The sequence below is a fragment of the Cavia porcellus genome, unplaced genomic scaffold (genome assembly GCF_034190915.1).
Source record: "Cavia porcellus strain 051 isolate PalLab524CR breed Dunkin Hartley unplaced genomic scaffold, mCavPor4.1 scaffold_20, whole genome shotgun sequence".
Classification (NCBI taxonomy): Eukaryota; Metazoa; Chordata; class Mammalia; order Rodentia; family Caviidae; genus Cavia; species Cavia porcellus.
Window position 1 is genome coordinate 55,881,906 of NW_026947503.1, and position 13,231 is coordinate 55,895,136.

At 39.7% G+C, this 13,231-nt stretch overlaps 1 protein-coding gene across 3 annotated transcripts in view; it reads left to right on the forward strand.

Moving 5' to 3' along the window:
* The window catches only part of Znf521 (zinc finger protein 521), a 269,597-nt gene that overhangs the window by 228,978 nt on the left and 27,388 nt on the right, over window positions 1-13,231 (forward strand). For all 3 annotated transcript variants that reach the window (XM_063231828.1, XM_063231826.1, XM_063231827.1), the window contains one exon: window positions 11,436-11,567. In XM_063231828.1, the coding sequence (XP_063087898.1) occupies window positions 11,436-11,567 (132 nt within the window). The remainder of the gene's footprint in view (window positions 1-11,435; window positions 11,568-13,231) is intronic.

Below are 13,231 nucleotides of genomic sequence, written 5' to 3' on the forward strand. Positions count from 1 at the left end.
TCCTTCTGCCTTTCTTCCTTCTCTCGCTCCCTTTCTTCTCCCCATCATACCAGATACCAACTCTGTCACATTGCTCTTGGCAATGTGAGTGAAAGTCAGGAAGAAACATAAATGGGTACAACTCATTGGTGTGCCAGTAACATCCTGGCTTCAGCATATAGAGTCTAGATGTGCTGGTGTATCCAGAATTATGCCCAAGAGAGAAAAGCAGATTCGGAACAGGTGGAGCTGACCTATTTCCATACACACCATGGGGTTATCTCCTTACTAAGTCTCACCCTTTGGAAGATGCATGCAGTTTCAGTATTTTCCCGAATACTTTATTTAGAACCTTAACACAGAGTGTTTCAGGAACTTAAAGAAATATAGTTACATATAGGCAGAAGAGAACCAGATCAGTCTTTGTTTCTGCAGAATTTAATTCCATAAAAGAGCACCCCAGCCCAGGCTCCATAGAGTTTCAGGTAGCCGTCAGTTTAGCTAAATGCTTCAGTTCCTGCCAGTGAGAAAAAATGTCAGCGCTACATCACAACATCCCAGATCATATAGTCGGGGATGTTTTTTGGATCAACAGCTTACACCAAAGTGTCTATACCTAAGAAAATTATTCTTAGCTCTTTTGAAGACTGGAGATAGGAGGAAATGTACTTTCCATTGCCAGAATTTTCCAATTTTCTAATAGGTGATGCATAAAGCTAAAATTTTGCTTTCATGAAGGAGGAAGTCTTTAATAGTAGTTGCTTAGGACAGAGTGTGAAAAATGGATTAGGAATATTAAGTCTCTCTGGAATTGGGGCATGAAAATATAAATAACTCCTTGCACATCAGCAAGATATCTAGAAAGTAATAACTTTTGTTTTGTCTAATTGACAACTTAAACTGTTCTAATCAAGTAGTGGAAAAGAACTGTTTCTAAGAAAGGGTTTGGTAGGCTAGGATAGTCTTGCATTCAAGGAAGCCTGAATTCCCACCCTGGTGATAGCTTTTGGAGCATATTACTTAGTATCCCTGCTCTGCAGTCTTTTCATCTTCAAACCAGCCCTTAGTTAGATTGTACTCCAACCCATTTTCACCTTTAAAGCCCTTTCATTAAACCAAAGAGATTTTCCCCTAGCACGTTCCTAGTTTACTGCTTCTCCAGTATGTTACGTGGAAAATAAAAGGAACCCGCAAAATGTTCTGGAATCCTTGAAAATACTTGGGCCAATAAATATAGTTTATGAAGGATTTATTAGAATATTTCTTAGTAAATGGGTGATGCCAAATCGTGGTCAGCCAAGTCTCCCGTGCCTCAAAATCGCATTTCCCATATCACATTTCCCATTCCTCTGAACGTTGGGAGAAACATTATTTGTTTTTGGAGGGATGCTAATCACCTTAGAGTAATTTTATGTCATCCTCTATTTCCCTTTGCACACAAAATCCTTATCCAAAATGCAGTCTGAAAGAAGATACTACACATGGACCCACACACTGTGCACCCACTTTTCTTTTAAATGTCTTGTTGCAGTATTTTCCTTTGCTAATATATTTTGACACCTTGTAGTTGTAACCTGCTGTTCTCTTTAATTGCTTATTGTTATTAATTATATAGTGGTAAAGTAGTTGGCTGCTTGAGCCACTTGGCTGTAAAGAAATTCATTTATCATTATTGCTGTTGGAGCTACAGAAAACTGCCAGCATTCTACCCAGAGATGAATGTTTTCGAGATCACATCCAGTAAAAATTTGAACATGGGTCAAATCTCTAAGTGTTTTCTCTCTGCTGCTACCTTTTGCTTCTTTAGTCTGTGCTGTGAATGCCTTCCTTTGCTCTCGCATTTTTTTGTTGCTGTTTGTTTCAGTCCTTGACCTCCTGCCCTTTTGGTGAAGTGTATGCATTGTTCTCTGCTTTCCATTCTGGAAGAGTCATAACCTTTTTTTCTCCCCATATTTCCAACTGTAAACTGTAAATTTTCCCTCTTAGTATTACCTTGTAGTAACATTTCCGCCTGTACAGATTTGGTATGTGCACATTTAATTTTAAATAATTAAAACAGATTGGACCTTACATGAAGCCCATCTTTTCATAAAATTATTAGTCTCTTAAAAATGACTATAAGATCCACTAAATAAAAAACATAATCGGATATATTTAAGCTCCCCAGTTGGAAACTGGCCAGTTCACTGGATGACAGAATGAAGGAATGATGTTCAGATGCACACACCCAGCTGCTCCTGATGGCTGTAGTTTCTTTAAATCTGGGCTTAATTTAGAATACATGACCCCACAGCTGCATGTGCCATGGAGCAGCTAGGCCAGAGTGCCCCTCTGCCTTCTGGCAGCATGACATTAAATTCACACTAGTTAAGCCAACTTAAATTGAGCCTCCTTGAACCTTCCTAAATAAAACTAGTGGCCTTAATTACAATCAGGCAATTTAAAGGTTATGGAGCTCTAACTAGTACTGCAGTATATCACTTTAATAATGCAGAGGAAATTTCTCTAAGGGGTGGCATCGTTTTGATTAGAAGAATTCAAGTTTCACAGCACATTTTCCAATAAACTGTTTTTAGAAATCTTATTGCGTTTATGGTGCCATTACATCTTTTTTTTTTTTTAATTCTTCAAGGCCAAGTTGCTAAGGTCACAGCAAAGAACAATAAAAATATGACTCATTTGCAAATAACATGTAGTATGGTGATTTTTGAATTGCTGTTTCATAGTTTTTCCTTCCTATCACGATGAGATGAGAAGGAACATGTTGAAGTCCCTTGAGAATCAGACAGATTCCTGGCCTGCCACCACCCACATGCCATTTGAGATATGATTTGTGTTTTTCAGTGAATTAAGATTCTAAACACCACTGTTTAGGAGAAAAGATGGCATCTTCATGAGGAATAGTCAATCATCTACTTCCTGAGACAGATAATTAGCTTTGGAAATACCCAACTAAACTTCACCTTAAACCCAGGCTCCGCAAGGCCCATAACACTCGCAGGCAGGCGGTGTTGAACTCCACTCTGTTTCTTTCGATGATTTGATTTGTGTTTCTTGTTAAATCATCAGCAGTAGCGGTCTGTGCTTTCGAGCAAGGATAAACAGCTTTCAATGCTCGGAGACTTTTTCCTTCAGATAACTAGTGGCTGTATGCCAAGGAGAAGATTAAAAAAGAAAAGAAAAGGCCCTGACCCTTGCCACAAACTCGGCACAGCAACAGGAAAATATGCCTGAGGAGCGCTGGGTCCAGTACACCGCTCGTGTTGCTGACCCGCGAATTAATATTGACTATTGCACCATCTCGGTTCTCAAAGATGTTTTCCCGATAGAGTTACCTTTAAGGCAGGTTACATTTAGTTATGCTGCAAGAACTATCTACTTTCGATTTTACCAATTTGTGTGGGTTTTTTTTTTTTTTGGTACAATACTTGAAGGTAAATATATCCATCCTTCCTCTAGTAGTAGGCACTTGGTATCAAACAAGAGCTATTTTAAGCAAAGAGTATAATACATACATGCATCTGACTTTACCAATTAGTTAAATGACAAGAACCGTATACAAATGCAAACAATTTAGGAAATTCATTTATGGGTCACGGATGCATGATGGAGAGATGTCTCCATGACGGAACAAATAAAAGCCAGTTATTCCTTCTTTTGTATGATGCCTTTTTTGTATCTGAGACAGAAAATGCATATAATAATTTTTTTCTCTTGAAAGAAGGGATAAATTTTGACTCAGTGGTTGATTGAGACAAGCTGATCAATTAGACAGCTATCTGGTTGATGCTGTATCTGCCAGAGCATTTTAATCTGCCTTTGGGAATTAATTCAGCCAAGCAGTGGAAGGTGAATTTAACCAAATTTATGTCACACCTATAGGGTGTAATGTATAAGGAATCAAACAAACTTTTGAAACTCAAATGGCAAATCATAAATATCATTTTAATGTCAGTCTAAGCATTTTCTTCTAATGAAATGAGATGTAGGACTGGCTAACTCTGTATTTCTCAGAAATCCCAATAAATATTTATTGAATCCCAGCTATGAGCTGTGTACTGTCACAGGTACCTACTCTGTGCCACTCAGCAGAGCACACAGATTTGCTTGCCCTCCTGAAACTTGAAAGAGAACAAGAACTGCTAAAGAACACCTAGACTAGCCCTTGACACTATCTTAGTATGAAGATGCCCTGTGCTGCCACCCACTTCTTAGAGGAGGCATAGTAGGTGCTTAATGACTTCCTGCATTAGGAGATGCCATCTCCAGTCATGGCACATGGGGGCCCACTGTGCAAAGTGCAACTCAGTGCTTTGTCTTACCTCTGTGTGCTCACAAATTTTATCAAGACAGAGAACAGATCAGTACTATAGGGAAGATGATGAAACACTTTTTTGCAAAAAAATAAAAGATTTCCTTTCCTGTTCCCCAGTGAGTTATAAACAAAGAGAGAAACTGGGTCCCTTTTAGTGGAGTTCTGTGGCATAGACTGAAATTGATGCTTTATACAAAAAGCTGAATTCTTACAAGCAAAAATTTCTATTTTCTGGAGGTTTTATTTCAGATTTAGTTAGTCTCAATCCTTATTCTCATCCTTGCCTCTCTCAGCTCTAAAAATATTTTTCACAAAGAAAAATATGCCACTTTCTTTTCTTGGTTAAGTATGTGTCTTTCTTTGGTTGGAATTGTACTCAATACGGTTTTATTCCTTCCATTAACTTTTTTTCTAATTACAGCATTTGAAGTTTAAAAAAATAGCTTTAAAGCTGTTTGCTAGGACTCATGTTTTCACCAACAGCTCAACTTCAAGGCCTATGTTTCTATTCCCAAAGGGAAGAAAGAACTAGAAGCACCCAGGTATTGATCAGATCTGAAAGGCATCTTAGTCTGTGTGTTTATTCCTAATCCCCACCTGTGCCAAAGAAAAAACACTGCTGAGTCCCCACAGTTGGAGGAAAGCCACCTTTTCAGTGGATTGTTGGTTTTATTGTTTACTAGATGAACAACATTCTGATGTTTTCTTCACCATGAGAATATTCTGATAGTTATTTCTAATACCCAATAATAATAGCGAAAGCGTTAGATGGTATTACATCTCAGAGCATCTGAAATCCCACTGCCTGCCTCTCCCATCCCTACCCACCTGGACCTCCTGCTAGTTTCCAAGCTGCTGATGTTTATGGGGCTCTAGGCAGCCCCTGGGCTCTTTAAAATCTGCTGGGTACCATGCAGCCTACCCCAGTTGAGTCATTTCCTGCTTTAGCCCTGCTGATAATGAGAAGTTCAAGAAAGGAAAAAACTGTCAATATCAGTGATTTTACTTATAAAGTCCAAAAGCAAGAGTCTTCAGGCCCTGCTTAAAAAAACAAATTAATAATCAAGCTAAATGTAGACTTATACCTTGTAGATATTTTTTGTTTGAAGTTTAGTTCTGGCTTAGGCATGCAGGATGCATATCATTTGGCTCTGTCTGTGTGTGTGTGTGTGTGTGTGTGTGTGTGTGTGTGTGTGTGTTTGAGATGCCAAGGAGTAAGGTGCTATATGCATGGAGGGTCAGAGTCGAAATTGCTGGTCCTCCTCTGCTCACATTCCCACCATTCTTTCTTTCTTATGCTTAAGTCTCACAATCCTTCCTCAGGTGGCAGAGCAATCCTGACAGTGGCGGGAGAAAGCCCCCGAGAAAGTACCAGTGCCCATCTTCAGGCCACATTCATTTTCACGCTAAATTGTTCCCGAGAATAAGAGCAGAACTTTTGTAACTGGTGTAGGAAGAAAAGGGTTTACAAAATATTCAGCACTCTGATTCTGCCTTACTTCGGGGGCTTCATGACTAATATACTGGCAGACTTTGAAACCTAAGTCATATTCTCTGCTGCCAAATTAGCACCTCCACGTGTTTCTGTTACAGCTGTGAAATATGTGCCGTATATAACACAACAAATTACAGTGGCCAGGGTGCTGCGGACCTGGAAAGAATGGGCTGGCTGTGTGTGTGGCAAATTACAGCACAGGCTGCCTATTTTTCTACCCCTAGTAGAAAGCGTAGTGAGCCAGCGTAGCCGAGGGCTGAGTTTTGTCATGTATGGTTTTGCTTTGTTACTCCTCAGACCCCTGGCTTATAAATGTGCACTTGGAAATTAACTTAGGGAAGAGAAGAAGCAAAGTAAAGCATGGGGGGTTGGGAATTGGTTTAGGGCATAGTTTTCTTGGATTTAAATATATATATATATGGCTATAGTGCTATATACATTGGAACTGGAAAAATTACAACTGCAGGGCATTTGATTCCTCTGTTTGGATTCAGAGGTCAGAGTTGACTCCTACTCAGATATGAGCTGTTAAGTACGGACCCTGCCACATGAGGATGGACCAGGAGGGTTTGTATCTGTGGACCTTAGCCTATACATTGATGCTGGGGAAGAGGCTGGAGGACCCTTCTGGCCAGTCTCGGGGGGAAATGAGAGTTCTACTTATAAACTGTTACAAATTGGTCCTCAGCAATGGCTGTAGTGTTGATCAGGCAGTCTAAGGGGCCCCCAGTGACTCCGAGATAACAGCCACATGTAAGTCAACCTCTGAATATTTGCTTGTAGCTGCTCTAGATTTCTGTTCTTATTGAAGGAAAAGGGGGTTAAGCACAGGACAGTCTGGAGGCTGCTGAAAGGGTTTCTCTTGTTCAAAGCTTATATTGAAACGTCAGTGTCTTGTGTTAAGCCCACAGGTGCACATTGGAGCTTATAGCTGGAATTCTGCTTGAATATCCAAATGGTAGCTTATTGCTCTGGCTATCAAACAGGCTGATTAACAGTTTCTTACGTTCAGCTTGTGAACACTGGAAGAAGAAAAGACACTGCACCTTTGAACTGGTGTTGGCCCAGTTGTTTTCTTAGAGCACAGGTTTTGTCAAGGATGGTCACGTTTCCCACCAAGGCAGCCAGGCTGTACTTTGATTATGTATGCAGACTTTCTCCTTTGAAACATTTAATACTAGCACAAATATTTACCTGAACATCAGCCTCGTTGATGTAGACTTGATTCCTGTTTACATTTATGTTCATACTTAAATTAAGATTAATAAATGGAAATAATTATTTGAGCTGAAATTTTTGTACAAGTGAAATTATTTCTCAGTTGTGCTCAAACCATCTTTGGTCACACCTCCGAGAAGGTGATAAAGACAGGAAGTTGCTGGCTTCCATCATGTTTTTTTTTGATGGTGTGGGCTCCACTCTGTCATCGGACCCCAGTGCTGGGCTCGATACACACCCACTGGGGTACAAGGAGGAGAGATTCACGTGTGCTGCAGAAAGATACACACTTGTAATGACAGCTCCATCACCGTTTTGTTCAGCTAGTTACTTTACGTTCTGGTTCTTTCTCCTCTTTTCCGTGTGCTAACTCTTGTCTCCACGCGTACTTGGCTACAATATTTAATGTGAAAAACTGGAGTTTATCTTTACCGCATAAAGTTGCTTACTTCCTGACTTCTTATATAGCTTTTTGGCTGTCAGAATTTGAGTGCTGTCATCAGTCTTTATTAGTAATAGGTTTTCTGTTTCTCTCTGTCTGTCTGTCTCTGTCTCTGTCTCTGTCTCTGTCTCTGTCTCTGTCTGTCTGTCTCTGTCTCTGTCTCTGTCTCTGTCTCTGTCTCTGTCTCTCTCTCCTTCCCTCACTCCCCGCTGTCTATCCATGCCTACCATCCTTCTCTCCGTCTCCACCTCCCATTCCCTCTCTCCCTGTCTTCATCTCTGTCTCTACTTTTGTGTGTGTTTTAACTCAAAGTAACTTAAAAGAGCACAAACTGTGCTTACTCCAGAAAATCTGGAGAATATAGATAAGCAAAAAGAGGCAGAAAAATCTAGAAGTTTCATCCAAAGATTCCATGTATAACTCTTCATAAAAAAATAAGATTGCACTAGCCTAATATATCCTTAATGGAATATTGTAATGGTTATTAAATCAATTGACTTTGAATCTCTTTTTAATAAATGAGGCAGACTGTGTTATCCAATTACTGTCAGCTGCTACCTTTCCAGAGAGCAGAAATGGTGATTTTGATTGAATTTTTAAGCTTTTTGGCACCTTTAGAAAGAAGCAGAGGGAGGCAGGGTTCAAGTTATGGCTTCAGGGCAACATCCCAAGCCTAAGCCTTGGGTTTCCTTGAAATTGGAAGTCTTGATCGTCTCAGCTAATGATCATCATCTTTTGAAAGGAACATCAGCCTTGAAAGGAAATGGGGTTTAACTCAGCCAGATCCCTCATTCCATGGGTCTCAGACATTTTTTGAAAGTTGAGATGCTGTTGTTATCCACACGGGGTAACTATAGAATTCATGAGTACAGAGGTAAACAGACTGCCCCTTTGAACTTCTTATAAATAAGTTTCATAAGGTTTCTATTACTACCTATGCCCCTCTGCCTTCAATTAAAAAATACAAAATGAATTATTTAGCCAGTCATAAAAACATTTTTTGTATCCCCTATTTTCCTTACTCATTATAAATTTGGACCCTACAGCAATAAGCAAGTGTGAGGATGGAGAAAGAAAGTAGGGAAAGGAACAGCAGTGGGAGGAATTGCGTTGGTGTGGTCACTGTCTACACTGGGGCTCTGTGGCTTTTAGCTTATTTGCTGTGTGACAGTTGAGGTATATTTTCTCTTCTCATCAAATACCTAGGAGATCAGTTTATTGGGAAAGACCTCCCTGTGTCACTTACAAATGAAAGGCGGGTGGAACTCGAGTATTTTCTCGGTGTTACAATGTGCTTTTAAGCAGTGAGGCAATCCTGGATGTGCACATTGTTACCATGTGTGTCACTTAGTGCCTCCACAAATAAGGGGTGGAACACATGACAAGAAAGCCAGTGCTAATGATCCTACACACCTTTATGACCGTGTGTTATCTTTTCATGAATCACTTGACTAAATCTGGATTATTTAGCATTTTGGAATGCATCATCTCTTCTTTGGATAGGAAATAAATAACAATTGATAGAGCCGTTTTTCTTTTCCTACGTACACACGTATCTTATTTTTCTTTCTTCTTCCAAACAAAATCCAGTAAAGAAGTAGTATGTCATATGAAAGAACAGTCTAACTTGCATAATTCCGTTTCTGTACACATGACAGTCAATCACTACCCCAAGGAACACCCACCAGCCCTACATATGTTACTTTGCAAATATTACAGTTTAAAAACTCTGGAGCAAATGTGTACTAGCTCGCACGCATAGACTATAACTTAGTTTGTGTGCCAAACAAATATAATTTTATTGATTATTATTTTAATTGTGCATTCTATGAGGTACAGCGTGAGAAGAAAGTATACAATTTTAGAATGCCATTGAAACTCTTACTAATCTTGCATTCTAAAATAAAAGGTGTTGAACACCGGAAAAAATAGGAAACTTTTGAACTGGCAAGTATTTCAGACAAGTAACTTGCTGATCCAACTCCCTACTATAGAGTTTTTTCAGTTTCTTCACGACTAACTACAATTTGGAAATTTTTGACAACTTTTGGAATGCTTATAAAGAGCAGAACAGATATCTTAAAGAGCGAAAATACTTTTGATCTTATGTAATCCCTAAAGCTTTCTGCGTAACCCCTTGTCATGTCGGTAGGCACAATTAAACTCCCTCTTACATAATTATAATCAAGGAATTTACTGTGCCACCCAAATACCGAGCAGGTTTTGATCTCTTGGGAAATGTAGACAGTACTGGGGGCTTAATTAGTGCTTTGCTTCTCTTTTTATAAATACCAGTCCTCTGCTTCTAAAGACTCACACTTGTGTGAGAAGAAAGATTAGGAATACAAATAGGGTGATTTTACTCCTAGTTAGCTAATAATAACTCACTTTGTACTTGAGACTTTGTATTGCCAATAATATCAGCTGGTGAAGGGCTTACACAAGGCTCTTGTCTTTGAATGGAAGGAACTGACTCCAGAGACTTGTTATCCCCGCGGTGTTGCTGTGTTTTACATTCCCTCGACCTAAGATATCTGACACACATGTTCCTTTGCAGTATTTTAAATCCTTGCAAATAAAAGATGGTAAAAATATGAGCTGGTAACAAGCCAGGTGGAAGGGTAACTTCTACCTCTTACTATCCCTGACAAGTACTCTTAGAAGTATCAAGTGGGGGCTGGGGATTTAGCTCAGCGGCATAAGCTCCTGCCTTGCAAGCAGGCGGTCGTGAGTTCGATCCCTGGTACCGATAAAAAACCGAAAAAGCAAAAAAAAAAAAAAAAAAAAAAAAAAAAAGAAGTATCAAGTGGAAGATACAACCTGTTATGGTCACAGACCTTGGACCCTGACAGCAGACTACATTTAAATTCTGAGTCTGTAATTATTAGCATTTCCAACTTAGAGCAAAGTTACTGAAACTCTCTGGGCCCCATTTGTCTCATCTGTAAAATGGGTCTAACAATGGGTCCCCTGTGGACTTGTCTTGAGATGATGTGGATTCCTATCTGAAGCACACAGAACAGTGTCTGAAATCAGTGGGCACTGAAGAGGTGCTTGCTGGGCTGTTAGTCCTAGGGCTCCTTGGTCTCCATTCTTGCAGTTGCAACAAGCTAGGATAATGCTGGGATCTAAAATATGGTAAACATCTTAATGAGGAAAACACGGCCTAAAAATCATGATTTCTGTCTGTAAGGCAAACAGTGATCGCTATTTCAATGAAATATTTTTCTACTGTCTTGTTGCCATGAAAGGAAAAAGAGGAACTCACGAAAATGCTTCAGAGAAAGATAGGCAGAGTGGATCTGAGGACAAAATTAAAACTTTTTCTTATAGGACTGGGGTTTAGCTCAACAGTAAGAAGCACCTGCCTGGCATGTGCAAGGTCGTGAGTTTGATCCCCGGCACTAAGAAAACTAAATAAATAAAACTTTCCCTTCCAAAGTTATGGAAACAATGAAGGGAAAGAATTTGTGGGCTAGCAGTACAAAGCAGGGTATTAATAAGACAGTACAAGCATTAATGATTGATTATTCACAACCACTGGAAAACTTTGAAGTAGAAAAAGTATCAATGGTAATACCATTAAAAACCTTATGGTTAGGATCAAAACTTCTGGCAACTTCTGGGCAAGCCCAAAGCAACGCACTGAGGACAAAGCTACCCATTTTCCTATGGGTCCTTTCTTTTAGCACTTTAAAATTACAGAGCCCATAAAATCATGATAATTTAACTAGATGTCTTATTATTGGTACAGTAATTATACTTTAAAACCTTAAAAAAAATCTGACTTCTGATTATCTTTGGATTTTAAATTCCAGAAATTGGTACAAATTCATAAATAATATGAAATAACCAGAAGCTGTATAACTACTACATATTTATATCAGGTGATAGAAATAGTTCAATGTGTGCCACTGCACTGAATGCAGTAGTCTATTAGAATAGGCTGAATTTCACCTTTTCCCTGCCTGCGTTTTCCTTTCCAGATGAAGGGCTGAACCACGAATGCAAACTGTGCAGCCAGACCTTCGATTCCCCCGCCAAACTGCAGTGCCACCTGATAGAGCACAGCTTCGAAGGCATGGGAGGCACCTTCAAGTGTCCGGTCTGCTTTACAGGTAGGAGTCGCGTGCAGGAAGGCGCTGGAGACTTCTGTGGGCCCCTCACATCTCTCCCACCAAAGCACGCTTCCCACTGCCGTGGCCTTTTACAGAGAGGACTTCAGTTCAATTTGGGGAGAAGCTGTTTGATTTCTGCCGATTAGCATTATTGATTGCAGCCTACTTAAAGGCTCCGATGGGCAGGAAGGTTAACTGTCAGGACGAACGAATGACATTTCAAGTTCTCTCGCCAAGTTTGCGCGTTTCCATTTAGAGAGGACATCCGTGTTGCGTTCCCTTTTTTTCCTCTCGGTGTTAAAAGGTTATCAAGGCCAAGGCTGCTTTTTTATCACAGGATGTACAGCTCAAAGTGCGGCCGTGTTGGCGGCTCATGTCTGTTACCTAAACCCGGGGAATTTTATGACGCTTGCCAGAAGAAATAAAGACGAGAGCATTACAATGCTCCCAAAATTCTTTGAACTAGAAAACAGATTAGGCAACACATTTACTTCCAATGAAATTGAATTTTTAAAGTTGATATAAATTTATGCTTTAAAGAAACTTTTATTAGAGGTTATATCTTTATGGTTGGGGGTGATATGTAAATCAGAAATCATCATTTGAAACCCATAGGAGTTGAAATATGATCACACGTATTTCTGGTCCAGCCCCAACCATGGCAAGGTTATTTTGGGAAAATTCTTGGTGGTTATTTTACGCATGTCTTGGCCTCACTGGTCCAGGCCCTCCTGGCTGTGTTTCCTTTATATTCCCTCGCAGGGGTGTGCATGAGTGCTTCAGAATTGACTCCTTTGTTTACAGTGCAAGATTCCAAGCATTGATTATTTACCCTCACTCCACGCAGCCTGTGGATTTCTGTTCTGTAATAAAACGGAAAGAAAAGGGGCCTATGTATTGCCTCCGTGGTCCCCGAGTGTGTCTGTGGCTCTGCTTCTGGCCCCACATTCAGTAATTCCATTAGCCACTCCCCATCCTTCCTTTGGAATTCTTCTTTTATGCTGTCAGATTTGTTAATGTACTGTTATTTTTTTCACAATCAGTAATATGTAGGTTAAGGGTCTGTGTTCCTAATAAGTCTGCACAGAGGAGCAGAGTCACAGGTCTCCTCCCAATTAAGACCCCTAATAACACAGTTCTTTCATGCTATAGCCAGAAACCTCATAAAATGCATGAAGGTATATGGAGATAAGTTGCAAACCTGTTTGCATTTTATAAAAACCCATTTCTTTTTGTTGAGGTGTATAAAGAGACAAAAATGCATTCATCATGAAAAGCCTGCATCATTTTCTGTGCAGACATCTAAATCCTGTTAGTGTATCTTGAAGTAATTTAGAAATAACAATTGGGGGGGTTCTAATATAAAGCATGTTAGGTGGGGAAGGAAACTGAGCAGTTTTTTTAAGGTAATGAGAAATGTGATTAAAATGTATGACTCACAAGAACAATATTCTAATATTTTAGGTTGGCTGGCAATTAGAATAATTTTAATGATTAGAGTGGAGTCAGAGTCAAATGCCAACATCTTTAATAAATCCTTTTCCTGACTATACAGATTAATATTGTAGATGCAAACTTTTTTAGGTCACAGTGCACCAGGCATCCATCAGAAGTCAGTTCTGCCAACCCAAACACCGCCTCTGGCATATACAATTTAATTATTA